We start from the raw sequence: 15,579 nt of genomic DNA, 5'->3' as shown, positions 1-15,579 counted from the left end.
CAAAATGAGTTGCCTGCGGTTAGTTGTAGGTACTTCTGCTTCATTTTAAATGTTTTAAAAGCATTTTCTGAGAGAATGTCTTAAAAACAAAACAAACTGAACTAAATCCAAAATTTGTTCGGTTGAAGTAAAATATATTACAAAGAAATTTCATTCTACAGGAATCAATGTAAAGGAGGTTTTCGCGAAAATATATTTGTATTATATTTAGAACACCTAAAAGTACACTAAGCCAGCCAAATATTTAGTAGGCTACATAAATTTCTTCCCAAATTGTTTTAAAAATCTATTAAGCACAAAAAACAACAAAAAGTTGCAAAGAAATTCGAACAACCGATCAACACTGAGAAAGTAGTTAGTACGTGGCTAAAGTCTGTTAGCTTATCATGTTCAATTGTTCAATCTCTTGGAGGCTTTGAACGTAGGTACCCTTCCTTAATAAGGCCGGCTTTTTTGATTTTGTCGCAAATTGATCATGAAATGAAAAAAGCGGGTACCAATGTGTGTTTTATTGTGTTTCAGCATCTTTAAAGCACTTCTTTAGAATGATTTTAATAACATATTGACCACAGTTTTATAATTATAGTTGATTTGCTAATTACTTCTAAGTGGGCCTTAAAAGGGCACCAACGCCTTAATAAGGCCAGCTTTCTAAACTGATTTTTGAACCATAAATTGCGGGGGAAAGAACAATACACAACATCAAAACTGTGAAAAATCCCCAAAACAATTTAGTTACTATAGTTTAATACAAAAAGAAATGTTAGACTTCACGTAGTGACTTCAAATAACATCTTTTCCAATCAATCGTAAGTTCGTGCAAACAAGGTTTTTTTTCAATCACAAGTTCAAATAAACTTCTTCAAAGAAATTCTTTTTCAACAATAAAACATTTACATATCACAATCAGGGCATACAAATTCATCATCATCTTTTGTTAAACCAACACAGTCTTCATGGTTGCCTGTAATATTTTGCAACTTTCACGTTGCTTCATGTCGGAGACTGTATTTTCTAAACATACTGCTGGGCAACACCAATCTCCTACACTTGGACGTCTTTGCATATTTACTGTTTTCCCCTTTCGTTTTGCCTTTTCTCTCCCTTTTCCATACGTGTCAAACAGAAACTTCGATACAGTTGTTGCTCGATAATAATTAATGCTCCTTTTTCTTTGCCCCCGCTTCTTGCTTAGGGTATTTGCTGACGGTGTAGCCATAATGCTATGACATGGTGTTGATATGGGGGGCTGTGTTGAGATCCCATGACTTGTTGATGATTGAGGAGAGATCCCATGACTTGTTTATATTTGTGGAGACATCTCATGACTTGTTAACGATTGCTGAGACATCTTATAACTTGTTGATATTTGTGGAGACATCTCATGACTTGTTAATGATGGTGGTGACATCCCATAACTTGTTGATATCTGTGGAGACAGCTCATGACTTGTTGACGGTTGTGGAGACATCCCACAACTTGTTGGTGGCTGTAAAAACATGTCATGACTCGCTGATGGCATCTGAGATTGGTCACCGACTGTATGGTCAATGTTGGTGACATCACTTGGAGCAAAGACATGGTCAGCAGTAGCCGTGTTATCAAATGGAAAAATCCCAAATCCTAATAAAAGGGAAACTCAATTTTCGCAAAACTGGAAACAGGTAAGTTATTTTGTGCCCTAACCACATGGTAGTGGTGTTTTGATCTGAGGTTGTGCTTGTTAGCTGCCAATAAGGGAGTATCAACTGCACTGTCTTTCTCATAACAGCCCTTACAAGCCCACAATTGAATGCCAAGGGTACCTGCCCTAATAAGGCCCATGGCTGATTTTGATGGGCCTTATTGTTAGGGCAACTCTTCACAATCAGTTTAACGTAAACTACCTAAATACAGTATCCAAGAAAGGTCAATATGTCAATACATGTTGAACCTTTAGACCCTTTAGCATATCCTGAAACTCTAACAAAGGTAGAAAACAAACACCACTTACGAAAACACGCCGATAGATTAAGTACTAAACAAAATTTTACTCCCGCAAGATAGCTTACAGAAATTTACAACTAACTCTGCTGGCATGTGGTTTCTTCTAAGAAACCAAATTACTTTTCTGTTCATTCACATGATTATCGCCGCCAATTAAATTACAACAGCTCTTCCTTGCTTGCTTTGGTTTTCCAGATATGAAAGGGTGGGCCTTATTTAGGCACGGGCCTTATTTGGGCAGAGTTACACTAAGCCAGCCAAATATTTAGTAGGCTACATAAATTTCTTCCCAAATTGTTTTAAAAATCTATTAAGCACAAAAAACAACAAAAAATTGCAATTCGAACAACCGATCCACACTGAGAAAGTAGTTAGTACGTGGCTAAAGTCTGTTAGCCTACCATGTTCAATTGTTCAATCTCTTGGAGGCTTTGAACGTACACAATACATTCACATTGGTTCATCATCTTTTATGGTTTTACACACAACGCATGTGATAGTGTTTCCAATTTGCACAATATCACACATTGCAATCCGCAATTTCAAAGTTGTGCTTCAAAGACATGTCATGCAATAAGGTAAAAAAGCTATCTCGATGGATGACAACAAAGAATAAAAATCAACAGAAAATGTAAGCCTACTCATAACTCACTAATATTAATAGAATGTATAATAATAACTCATTAATAGTAATCGAAGTGCGTTAAGACATTGTCTATAAAGCTTAAAAATCGACTTTGGCATTAGAAGCGACAAAATGTTGCCATTTTTAAAATTGATCAATCGACAACAACAGCTGGATCCACTGTGACTGCACCACCTTTTCGCGACGCCACCTGTCGCTTCTTTACATCAATCTGCTGCTTCTGCTTGATAGCGCTATCGGTAACGTCAGGCTGCACACTTTGGGCGTCATCGTTCGACGCAGCCTTCAAAGTGCTGTAGATGACCTAAATAAAAATAGAAATGTCTAGTAATTGAAGTTTTCTTGCCAATAAACAATAATGAGCTATTCCATCCATCCAAAACCAATCTTGGTGTTTGTTTCTACAGTATGTCCATCAAGCAAAAGTCAGAAACTGATTAGGAAAATTAGAATACTTTTGTAACGTTGATATTTTATCACCTTTTCTTTTCTTCTTTTTTTGCCCTTTGAAGTCACGGATGCGTCATCACTACGTAATGACTTATCGTCATCAGAACTCGCATCACCGTCGTCTGAAGACACGTCTGAATAGAAGAGACTTACACTTGAAATCTTTGATAATGAAATACCAAAGAGAAAAAACATTCAATGGTAGAGAACAAACAGAGTTTCAGGAAGTCAATTCGTTCAAGGAAAGCCGTGTTTGAGAAAAGTTTGTCTCAACGCAATTCAAAGTGAGGTTGAATGGAAACGGATTGCCACAAAAACTTGAGAAGTTACTTATTAAAGCCATTTTTAATAGGATTCTATTCTATCTGTAACATCAAACTTTGGTAAGATGCTATGTTTCAATGGAGTTTTACTATGCAATCAAATACCAAAAGAAATAAAAGAAACATCTTGCAATACTTTTAAATTTAAATAAAACAATAAATACTATTAATACTACAAAAAGTGCTCAATGCCAAGCAAAATTTAAATTTAAATATGAATGTTTTTTAAAGGGTTTGTGGAATAATCCTTTCTAAGACATATCATTTGCTATCTCCTTGCAAATAGTCTTTATGTTTGCCTTGTTTTCTGTTATTTTACTTTTATATATTATGTTAAAGCTTTGGTAGAGAGTTTGCTTTGTTGAACCATAGAGAAATAAAACAAAGTAACTTCAGCGGGTTTAACATGATGTATTACATACACAAATATAACATAATTAAAAATAAACTCTAACGTTTTCGACACGTACATGTGTCCTCATCAGGAATTACATATCTGCAATATAAATAAAATGAAAATTGTAAGGTAAATTTGACTTTGCATTATAACTGTAACTGTATACTAACGACACTCCAGACTGAATTTTCATTTTATTTATATTGCAGATATGTAATTCCTGATGAGGACACATGTACGTGTCGAAAACGTTTGAGTTTATTTTAATTATGTTATATTTGTGTATGTAATACATAATGTTAAACCCGCTGAAGTTACTTTGTTTTATATTATGTTAAGTAGGCTACCGGTATTGTGCATTATGATCCTAAGTTTTGGTGTTCTGTTTATTTGTTTGGGTGGCAGCGGACTTTGGTGACCCTTTGGTCTTTCACTGCCGTCCTTGTTGTGCGAATTATTTGTGTTTATTGGGTTTTGTATATTTTTGTTTCTTCTCCATCACAAAAAATAAACTGAACTGAACTCTACGGATTGTTATCTTCTACTTTTTTCAAGTGTAAGTTTATGATATTTTTTGAGTATCTGAAGCATTTGACCACAGGGGTAGATCCAGAAAGTAGCCTTAAGGGGAGCGGAGCGATTTCAAAAAAAAAACAATGATGTGTAGGTCTATGTTAATTTGACCTATTAATTACACCATAAATAAAGTTACTTTTATGTGTTCAAGAGGGTGGGATTGCCCCAAGTCGCTCTCCAAGATCCACTGCTGTATCATCAATCAATTAAGTCTCATCATGACAAAAATTTCGAAATTTACTCTCAACCCAAACAAACATCTGACCATAGTCTGGATCTTGTAGTGCTTCACATGGTACTCTTCCTTTGACTTCATTTTCCATGAGAAGCAGCATCTTCTGCTGCTCCAGGCTATCGACGTACTTTCCATAGGACCATGAGACTTGGACTCCTGCTCGAGTCACAGAGTGGAGACTCTCTTCTATGTCACTTCCTTTCAGTGACGCAATATCCGGCAGATCAAATGCTTCGGCTTCCTTGGATGTTCGCAGCTCTTCCTATTGAAGTATCGAAGTATTATTTTTGGCTTGTAAGAGCGAGTAAGGCAAATTTTAATAAGCAATCACCGAAATTACGCAAATTAAGTTATTTTTAGTTGCCTACTCTTCGAGCTTCTTCTTTTTCCTGTTCTCTCATCTGTTGTTTCATCCTTTCCATCTTCTTCTTCCTTTGCCTTTCTAGGGTTGTTGTGAGCTTCTCATCACTCAATGTCTTTCGGAAGTCGCAAAATCCATTCCAATGGGGAAAAAGAACCCGAAAGACAGTTAACTGCAAAACAAACAGATTGAAATTTAAAATCGACAACAACACATCAAAATACGAGATTATTCAGATGAGATAAAATACAGTCTGTTACTATCAGGGTAACTGAAGATGTTTTTTTAGGTTCGTAATTCTGATGCGCTTTTAGCTGTAAATTCGCATCTCCACGAAAAAACTGCTGACCTTACAAACATCTACCCAGACAGCAAAAGCCGTCACTTTTGCATTGATTCAACGTCTGCAGACGTTGAATCAATGTAAAAATGGCGAATTTTGCTGTCTGGGTATACATAAAACATTTTGATGACCCAAATAAGGGTAAAACAGCCTGTTAAGGTTTTTGGTGGTATATTGTTAAAACATCATGTATGTGCCTTAAAATTATCTATCAAGAGTTTCAAGTGCTCAGATGCTACTACTAATCTTCTGCACGTTGAAAGAACTTTAATCTATCAACGTTAAAATTGGACCAAATAAAAGTCGAGTGAAAAGCCACAAGAAAGAAATACCAGAAATCGAGGCCATTGCAAACCTTCACGAATCTCAGGTTTGAGGCACGGTCAAAATTTATAACCAGTTTAACAAATGAGGTTGAAATAACTCGACAAAGCAGCGATATCAACATTGCAGTGCAATTTGTGTAACATGCAAGGCAAGAGGATTAGACAATCATCTGCGCAGTTACAATGAACACGTTTAAAGCCGTTGTGTATGACGCCATAGAAAACTGTGCATCATCCATGAAACTTGTGACATCACAAATTGAAAACAAAAGATTTGTTGATACTAAACCTGAGCTTCTCTAAAGACGTAGGGGCCCAGCTCCTTCCGTTTGTCCATCAGTTTGTCAGCCATTTCAGAAGGGATATCAATTTGAAGAGCAGGAGGAATCTGGGAGTTGATGAAGCAGTTCATCACGGACATCACTTTTCCTTCGATGGATGAAGAATTGTTGTGGATGTGGCAAAAGTCCTGGCGGAGAGGCATGATTGTGGGATTTCATTTGTTATGATATTATTGTCATTTATGAAACGAATATTCAATTGAAAACGTAAAAAAAAGCGACGGCAACTAAAATGTATCCATATAACCACTTCATTTTGTCCAAATCTGGTAGAGATCTGGTTAGATCCGTACCCGATCTGGTAAAGATCTGGACCAGATGAAGTGGCGATCTGGGAATATGCAACTTTTTTTAATTGGTCGTCGTCGTCGTGTGAGCCTCAGGGGCCGAAGGTCTATCCTTTTTGCCACCACAGATTCACGATGTTCCCGGACTACAGTCTACACTGGAAGGCTACTAGAGAGCAGCCAGTCCTTAGTTTCATCATCCATGACACGCAGACCTTCCACTCCATTAGGTGGCTTGAAGATGGAGCAGTCATTGATGATGTGGTCTGCGGTCTGTTTCTCGGCACCACATTCACAGGAGGAGGAAAAGGCCTTTCCCCATTGGTGCATGGTTGAGCGGAAATGCATTTTATGCTTTAATTGGTGTTTCATGCATATTTTCTTTCTAGGGGACTGAAATGATTGTAAGTAGCTCAAGTCAACCATAAAGTTTATGATAGTTATGATAAAAAAACGTATTTATTTCATACAGTAGTAAATTATTTGCAGTTATGTGCAGCTATAAGCAATTTATGACACTAACATCTATGATACTAGTATTGCAGTTGGAAACGCGGCAGCGAATAGCCTCCCTCTGAACACGTAATGCTGCGTGTGAAGCAAGAGTGAAACCGATTTGTAAGTTTTTTTAACGTTTTTTTTACATAACTTCACAGAGTATCGAACATTCCTATCGACTCAAAAACGAAAACTTCACCTATGCACTTTTACCAAATCGGCTTTATGACCAGGTGGGTGTGGTTAATGAAGCTAAATGCATCGCACAGGTCACAAAAATCCAACATTTTATTACCTTGTACTTTTGCACTTCGAGCCAGAACAAGACGTCGTTTTCAAGAAACTCTCCTTTTAAAGACACGTAGCGACGAAACTGGCCAGCCGTGACCGGGTTAGACAATGCTTTTCTAAACTCCATCAGGTCACGTGACGACGACTGCCATCGGTTGTCGAGAAGCTGAGGAGAGAAGTCAACAAAAACTTTTCAGGAGAACTATATGAGTAAATCAAATTTCGAATTTCCATGAACCATGACTAACAAAATTCGACATAAAAAAAAAAACAACCACCAAGCGACGATGATTGCAGTTGAACAACTTCAAAGACAACTGTTCATTCAGCAGCAACTAGTTGATGGGATAATTTAAATGCAACAATATTTTAAGTTTAAAGAAAACTGCAAACTTTAATTATTGAAATTCGTGTGTAATTTAGAGCCTGTTCAAGTATGTAAAACTCCCAGAATTAAGTTTCCGAAGAGGTTTTCATAATCTAAAGTCTAAAGATCATAATTCCAATTCTATACATATAAATGCTACCGATATATTTTTAGATTTTCAAAAATGTCATGCTTGTTGTTAATTGAAAGCTATTCCGAACCAACATGCCAACTGCAGAAGGTTTAGCAAACCAAAAACCAAACAACTTGCAAGATTGTGGAGATACATAGAAATCTCATTCAGTTAAAAATCTTTTTACCCTCCAAGGTTCTCCTCTTTTCTTTTTCTTTTGCAGAACTACATCTTCCGCAACTTCTGACATCTGAGATCGTGGACGTTGTCGCTCCTGGATGCAAGCAAATACAAACGTCATCCATTTTTACATCGTTTCAACGTTGCTAGACATTTAGACGAAGTACATATAAATAATAACTTTAACAAACTGACGTGTTATATATGCTTATGACGTATCGGACGTGTCATACAATTGTGCTTATGAAACCAATGTTTGTACAATGTACATCGTAGTTGATTCCGTGTAATCACAAAATCTAATGTTGAACCCTCATTAAATGCACTTATTACTTTAGAAACTAAGCTTACTACGGTATTATTATGTTATTAATAATACAGTTTATTTTTGTAATGACGTGGTAAACGCAAAATATGTTATTTAAAACAGAAGAAATTGATAAACAATGCTTAAAAAAAGTAAGCTATAGGCCAGGGGTGTGCAACATGCGGTACTCGGACATTTTGCCGAAAGGACATTTTGCCGAAAGACATTTTGCCGAAAGGACATTTTGCCGAAACTCATTTTGCCAAAAGGACTAATTGCCGAAATTATACAAACGTACCATATGTATTATCATAACATAATAACGCATAAATATCATTCACAAACAATAATCCTTTCGGCAATTTGTCCTTTCGGCAAAATGAGTTTCGGCAAAATGTCCTTTCGGCAAAATGTCTTTCGGCAAAATGTCTTTCGGCAAAATGTCCTTTCGGCAAAATGTCCGCGCACGCAACGTGCGGCCCGTGGGCCAAATGTGGCCCGCGAAGAAAAATTGTGCGGCCCGCGAAGATGTACCAATTTTGAATTGTGTGCGGCCCACGAAACGTGTTTATAATTTAGTTTAGTCTGGTACATGTGAACAATTCATTGTGGAGTGGATTATTGTAATTTCGCACCTTCTGTTAACCATTTTAGAAATTTTCCACCGGCCACCGCTAATCCGTTGTATTTAATTATTTGGAACGTCAGAAGATTAGAGGTGGAGCCGTGCTATTGTCTCTGGCTTTGTCGCCTTTTTATTTGATCTCTTGCTTTAGACCTTTTGTAGAGCCGGCTTGCGTCAAATTTAGCAGTTGCCTAATGTAGGCCTAGCCTATAGGCCTACAAGCAGTTGGATCAGAACAACTTCAGCCTAGCGGCCCATTCCTTGCCAAATTTGTTGAACCAGTCAAAATAGAAAATTTGTTAAAATTAGAAGTAAAAAAGTAGAGGCATTGGAAGAAAAAAAAATTGAAAAAGTGGCAAAAAATTGAAAAAGTGGATTTGGATTTTCTTGATCTGCTTAGTGAGTGCATAAATAACATAGGTACATCAAAACAATGCTATATAATGGGAGATTTTAATTATAATCTATTGGATTATGAAAACATCAATGTAGGCAATTTTACAGACTTGATGTTTTCAAATTCTTTTTACCCACTAATTAATAAACCTACCAGAATAACTGACACCAGTGCAACAGTCTTAGATCAAATATGGTCCAATGTGCAAACAGGTAATGAAACTCGCTGTGGAATTCTAATTAATGAAATCTCAGACCACTTCCCAGTTATGTATTGTACTAACATTGGAAAACCCTCAGTTACATGTCATCAATATACCAGATCATTTAATCTCTCAAACATACAAAATTTCTCAAATGCTCTGGAAAATATGGACATCACTTGTTGCTTAAATCAAACTGATGCTGATGAAGCTTATGAGTCATTCATAGGAGAATATACCAGTCAATTTAATAAGCATTTTCCTTTGAAAAAAACACCTTTAAAAAAGAATAATTCTTGGTTTGATAAAGAACTACTACATCTATTACGAAGAAAAGAGCGTTTGTTTAAAAAGTACATATCAAATAAAACTATTCACTCCAAACAGAACTACACCTCTGCAAGAAACTTATACTTCCATACAGTTCAGCAAAAAAAGAAGGAATTTTATAAATCCGAATTTGAAAAGCAAAAGTTTAATATGAAAGCTACTTGGCGAACAATCAACAATCTATTAGGTAAATCCCAGTCTAAGACTAACCATGGCATCAAAATAAATGATAGTACAGTCACTGACAGATTAACTATTGCAAATCACTTCAATGATCACTTTTCCTGTGTTGCCCATTCCCTTACAAAAAAAATTCCCAAATCAAATACAATATTTTCAACATATCTTGATTCTCCATGCTCTGAGACAATTTATATTTATCAAACTACTTTAAATGAAATAAGCAATATTATTCATGCAATGCCAGCAAAAACTAGCAGTGGCATCGATGAAATACCATCCATAGTTGTAAAGTCAACCCCAAACAACATACTGCATGCTTTAACTCATATATTTAACTTATCTTTAACGAGTGGAAAATTCATAAATTCATTTAAGTTGGGGAAGGTGATACCTATCTTTAAAAAGGGTAGCTGCAAAGATTCAAACAACTACAGACCAGTCAGCCTACTACCTGTTTTTTCAAAGATATTAGAAAGACTCATGTACAACAGATTATACTCGTTTTTAATTAGACATAAATTTTTCTATAACAATCAATTTGGTTTCAGAAAAAATCATTCCACAAGCCATGCTGCTTCAATGCTAATAGATAGTATCACTAGTATACTCAATGACAACCACCCTGCATTAGGAATCTTTCTTGATTTATCTAAAGCATTTGACACCATTGACCATAAAATATTGCTAGCTAAATTATATCATTTCGGAATAAGAGGCGTGGCCTATGATTGGTTCATGAGTTACCTGAGTAATAGAAAACAAAGAGTGGTCTTCAATGGCACACTATCTTCTAATGTTAACAACATATCTTTGGGTGTCCCACAAGGGTCTATCTTAGGCCCTCTTCTATTCCTGATTTATGTAAATGACTTTCCTAACTGCCTTCAACACGGAACTGCAATTATGTTTGCAGATGACACCACCATTATATATAAAAATAAAACCGTTTCTACGGTATATGATACGGCAAATCAAGAACTTGTATGCATAGATCAATGGCTATCAACAAATCGATTGTCTCTAAATGTCACCAAAACCAAACATATATTATTTTCAAGTCAAGGAAGCAAGACACTATCATACCACCCACCCTTGAATATTCGAAAAAGCAACATAGAACAAGTTGCCTCAATAAAGTTTCTGGGAATAATTGTAAACGAGCATTTGTCATGGAAATCTCATATGGAAATCTTGCTTCAAAAAATAAGATCAACACTCTGCGTGACAAAAAAAATTAAGCCTTTCCTAAACAAACAAGCACTTCTCTCCATTTACCATTCTCTAGTTGAGAGTCAGATATTATATTGCATCTCAACGTGGTGTCATGAAAACAAAACTATATTGCAAAAGCTACAACGTACATGCAATAACTTTCTTCGTACTGTATTTGACATTGACCGCAGAGAAAGCATAAAAGGTGTAATGGAACTCAATAATTTAAAATCAATTAACCACATGAAAACTACAGAGATTGCAACTTTTATGTTTAAATATTCAAAAAAGCTGCTTCCCACAACATTCAATGATATACTTATGTGTAAACAATCAAGTAGCCTAACAACAAGAAGTAATTCTCCTTATATTCCGATATATTGCCGAATTAACACTTGCAAACAATCAATACGGTACATGGGGCCAATAGTTTGGAACAAGCTTCCCCCTACTATAAGAAATGAATGTAAAACTGTAAAAGGCTTTAAATCAAAAATAAACAAGCTAAATCTTCCTTGAAATAATCCCATCTAAGTATTACATCATGCACCAAACATACTAATATATAAAAGATATATAAAAATATATATATATATAGATATATATAAATATATTTTTGATTTAAAAGATATATATATATACATATATATATTTTTTTTTTGCCCAGCAATGATAAGCCAATGTGTGTAGATTTATTAGCAAAATAGTAAGATTGTAAGTACTCCTACTGGCCTTCTGGTTCTTGTGTTTTTTTGTCCACAGAAGTTCTACAGAGTCTGCAGAAGTTTTTCCATCCTTTTTGACCAATCTCCATCTTTCGGTGAAGCGGTGGCCAGTTGTTTTATTTCAATATCTTGGACTGGATCGTCATGCTATTGTCTGATTGTTTATCTATTTTTTTTTTTTTTTTTTTTTAACGTAATATGCCAAATTGGATATTTTTTGTCACTTTAATATGGTTTAACGTGTAAAACATACGGTAACCCAAATTTATCATATTACTGGGACATACCACTACTACATCCCAGCTGGCGATGCCTGTCATTTTTGCATTAATACAACGTTAGCTAACGTTGGATCGGTGTGGAAGTGGCGAGTTTAGCTGACTGGGGTCTAAAATTATCGCTTTATCAACGCAACTTTTATCAAAGCACGCTTGATATCTTTAAGACATAACTTCCCTGGGTATAATTGAATTTCCGCAAGATGATGATGTTGTTTTTTGCTAGTTTGTTTTTTTGTCATTGTTTCATGTCGTCAAGTTATAGCCTATCTATTTTGTGAGTCGTGCAAGGCCTGGTGCGTTGCGCTTGAAATGGCTTTGCCCGTGGTAGGATTTCTTTGTGGGGTTTTCTTTGCCTGCCTTGCTCTTTGCTATGAGCTAAACGCATCAAGACGTGTTCCCCTTACGACCATCAGCACTCTTGATAACGCACCATGGCCGATCTTCATAGCAACTGTCCATACAAATCTTCAATATATCAGCTAAAGTTATGTAGGCTAATAAAGTTATAGCCTATAGGCTATATGTTTATTTGTTTTGTAACATTTTTTATTTTTTTAATTTTCCCTTTATATCTTAAATTTTTCTGAAGGTGTTGCGACCGTGCCAAATTTTTTTCAACTCAATAACTTACTTCGATCACAAGCACGTTTTAACGTTCGCGTTTTGTCGCTTCTACCTTTTTCTTGACCTTTGCTATGTTGATGTGTATTGTGTTGATATGATGGTCAGAAATAAAAAAACAACTGAACTGAACTGAACTGAAAAGGGCAAAACAAAACAATTGAATGAACTCAATGCAAGACTGCAGCAAAAAAACAGTATGCGAATGAGATGTATGGTCACATAAAAGGCTTTATGAACAAATTACGACTTTGGAAAGCCACATACAGACAGGAAATCTTTTCCACTTTCCACCTTTGAGAGACCATGGAATGCATCCTGAGAAGAAAACTGAATTTGCAGACCAACTTGAAAAATTGTTGTAGGCCTATGAATTTTTGGCTCGTTTCAAGGGCTTTAAATCTCTTGAACATTTGTTTGGTATATTCTCTTCGGCATTCAACACAGACATTGACACAGCACCAGGTGATATCCAACTTGAACTGATTGATCTTCAAGAGAAAACGGATTTGAAAGCAAAATATTTAGAAATGAATCTTGGCGATTTTTACCGAAAACATCTCAACCAAGATGACTTTCCACGTTTGAAAAAGTTCATGGCTTCAAAAATGGCTCTTTTTAGCTCAACGTATTTGTGCGAACAATTTTTTCTAAAATGGGCGTCATAAAATCTCCCTATCGATCGGTTCTGACAGACGAACACTTGGAAAATGGACTTCGAATAATTCGCTTTATTGCTAGCACTTCCATTGAAGTAAATTTGGAAAAATCCGTGGGGAAAAGAAGCCAGCTGCAAACTTCTCACTGAACTCGTTTAAAGACTGTGTGACAATAGATTTAAATAGCAGTTTTCTTCAGAAATTTATACGTCTTAACTTATTATTTCTGCAAGGAGATCCCCTAATAATACCATATGAATAACAAAAAACTACTTTTTTGTGCCTGCAACTACTAGAAATCATATGTCAAATAAACATGCGGCCCGCGGTTTCACCCAGTTGTTTATATCTGGCCCTCCTGTAAAAAAGGTTGCACACCCCTGCTATAGGCAACTGTAAAATAAACATATTGTCCATCATTATCAAATTGTTATACGTAGTAACAAACACAACACAGTGTATGCCTGATATTCTTTCGTTGCCAAGAACATGGGCAGCCATCTCTTCTCGATGCGTCTCTTCACGTACTTTTGAACTTCAACAATAAGTTCCGTTGGAGGGCGCTCTTTCAGGGTTTTGCCCCAGCCTCCTCCAAGCTTGACTGCCTGAACGCGAAATACATATTTAGATTTTTGGAAAAGTACAAAAAGTATAGATCTTCACAGTTGGTGATCAAGTTTTTATACATGGGATTTCAATAAAGCTGAAGCTTTCTCTCAACCAGCTCGCAAAAAAGTTTTCTAATTGACAAAAGAATGAAAAACGTTGTAACGATACAAAAATGGCGACTTTAATAACAGGTTGAGCACTTCAACGTCATTAACAGCTTGTCCCAAGTACTACTAGAAACCATTTCATTTGGTGATTGAAGAAGAATTTCAAAACGTGTGGCCTCGATGGCGCAGTAGGCAGCGCGTGAGTCTCATAATCTCAAGGTCGTGAGTTCGATCCTCACTCGGGGCACTTTTTTATTTTATTGGCACATGCATTCAGCGTGAGTAGAATCTTTACTTTGCTTTGCTTACCATAAAAATTATCAAAAATACATTCTGCTTCCTTACCTCGTTTTGTTCATCTTTAGAGGCGGGACTGTTGGGACCAAAGAAATATTTCTTTTGTAAATATTTCTCTTTTATTTCTTTTGCTTTTTCATCCATCTTTTCGTTGGCCTGATGAGGGAGTCTCTTGAATGATTCGATATCGAGCCAACATATCAAGTCGGTTCTGTGAAGTAACAATAGAGTTATGGCTTTTACATAAACGACTTTTGCTTAAGCGAATGCAATAATGGATGACAGGACCACCAGGATGTTTCAAGGAAGATTAGAATAAATTTTTTTTGCATCTGTTGATTAGAATAAATCAGCGGTTCTTAACCCAATTCTGCCTTGTCGGCACCACCTTGAAATCATCAACCAGTTCTCGCACCCCCTCCTAAGGCTAGGATTGGCTGAAAAGTAAAACTCGCCTACAGTTCGAAGTTTTTGTTGAAACCTGGTAAAACAACTTTGTTTCTTCCGTCATCTTATAACAAGTGGTGCGTGCAATCCTGGTTAAGAACCCCTGGAATAGATTATGCCACCACTCAAACAGTGATAGCTTATTGTTATGTCAACACAAACGTGCAAAACTCTCAATGATTGGTGGGAACCGTACTTGACGTAGTTGGTTTCCAAAAACTTCCTGAAATATTCCAGTTCGATCCGGTTTCTAACCAGTTGGTCAAAAGAGAAATCTTGAAACTCTTCTGGAACTTTTTCCCATAAATCTTCTTCGTATTTTTCAATCGATTCTTGCTCTGTTGCTATGGGAGTTTTCTTCTACAACAAAACAAGTGAATATTTCAACCAAGAGTTAGAAACAATAAGAAAGTGAAAGCTAAACAAATAAAAATAAACGTTGAGTTAAATGTTAATTTGTGTTGTTCGTTTGACTTTCGGAAACATGTTTTAAATCTGTAAAGTTTTATTTTTTAAATAATTACCATACAATTTGGGATGTTCCAGTGTTACATTAATAAATAATGCACGCTTCTTAACCTGAAAGCGATGGAATTATTGGGAGTTTTTAGAAAGTTTTAAAAAATATCTATAATTGATTCACTTTAGAAAAACAGATTAAAATTTAAGAAGTGAAATCCATGCCATATATTAAAGAATAATTTTATATAAAGAATACTCTTGAAAATTACGAGGTGCTCAGATTTCATAAAGTTTTCCGTAACCACAAGCGCGTTGTGAACTATTGAAATAGTTATGCAAATGTGCTTTACAATCTTTGGCCGTGGAGCACTTATA

At 35.9% G+C, this 15,579-nt stretch overlaps 1 protein-coding gene and 1 non-coding gene across 2 annotated transcripts in view; one reads left to right on the top strand and one right to left on the bottom strand.

Moving 5' to 3' along the window:
- Nucleotides 1-248: 248 nt before the first annotated feature.
- Nucleotides 249-15,579, bottom strand: part of LOC145764497 (regulator of G-protein signaling 22-like) — a 31,760-nt gene continuing 16,429 nt past the window's right edge. Inside the window, exons 26-35 of the mRNA XM_082576113.1 lie at nucleotides 14,939-15,102; nucleotides 14,344-14,506; nucleotides 13,747-13,887; nucleotides 7,748-7,834; nucleotides 7,065-7,226; nucleotides 5,933-6,112; nucleotides 4,982-5,146; nucleotides 4,644-4,875; nucleotides 3,113-3,216; nucleotides 249-2,936 (exon numbers count right to left, since the gene is read on the bottom strand). Of these exons, the coding sequence (XP_082432239.1) occupies nucleotides 2,766-2,936; nucleotides 3,113-3,216; nucleotides 4,644-4,875; nucleotides 4,982-5,146; nucleotides 5,933-6,112; nucleotides 7,065-7,226; nucleotides 7,748-7,834; nucleotides 13,747-13,887; nucleotides 14,344-14,506; nucleotides 14,939-15,102 (1,569 nt within the window). The 3' untranslated portion in view covers nucleotides 249-2,765. The remainder of the gene's footprint in view (nucleotides 2,937-3,112; nucleotides 3,217-4,643; nucleotides 4,876-4,981; nucleotides 5,147-5,932; nucleotides 6,113-7,064; nucleotides 7,227-7,747; nucleotides 7,835-13,746; nucleotides 13,888-14,343; nucleotides 14,507-14,938; nucleotides 15,103-15,579) is intronic.
- Nucleotides 14,173-14,245, top strand: Trnam-cau (transfer RNA methionine (anticodon CAU)). The gene has a single exon. It is a non-coding gene; the product is annotated as a tRNA-Met (tRNA).

Source organism: Aplidium turbinatum, chromosome 2 (genome assembly GCF_918807975.1).
Source record: "Aplidium turbinatum chromosome 2, kaAplTurb1.1, whole genome shotgun sequence".
Lineage (NCBI taxonomy): Eukaryota > Metazoa > Chordata > Ascidiacea > Aplousobranchia > Polyclinidae > Aplidium > Aplidium turbinatum.
Note: the sequence above shows the minus strand (reverse complement) of the source record. Positions and strands in the feature narration are given on the sequence as shown.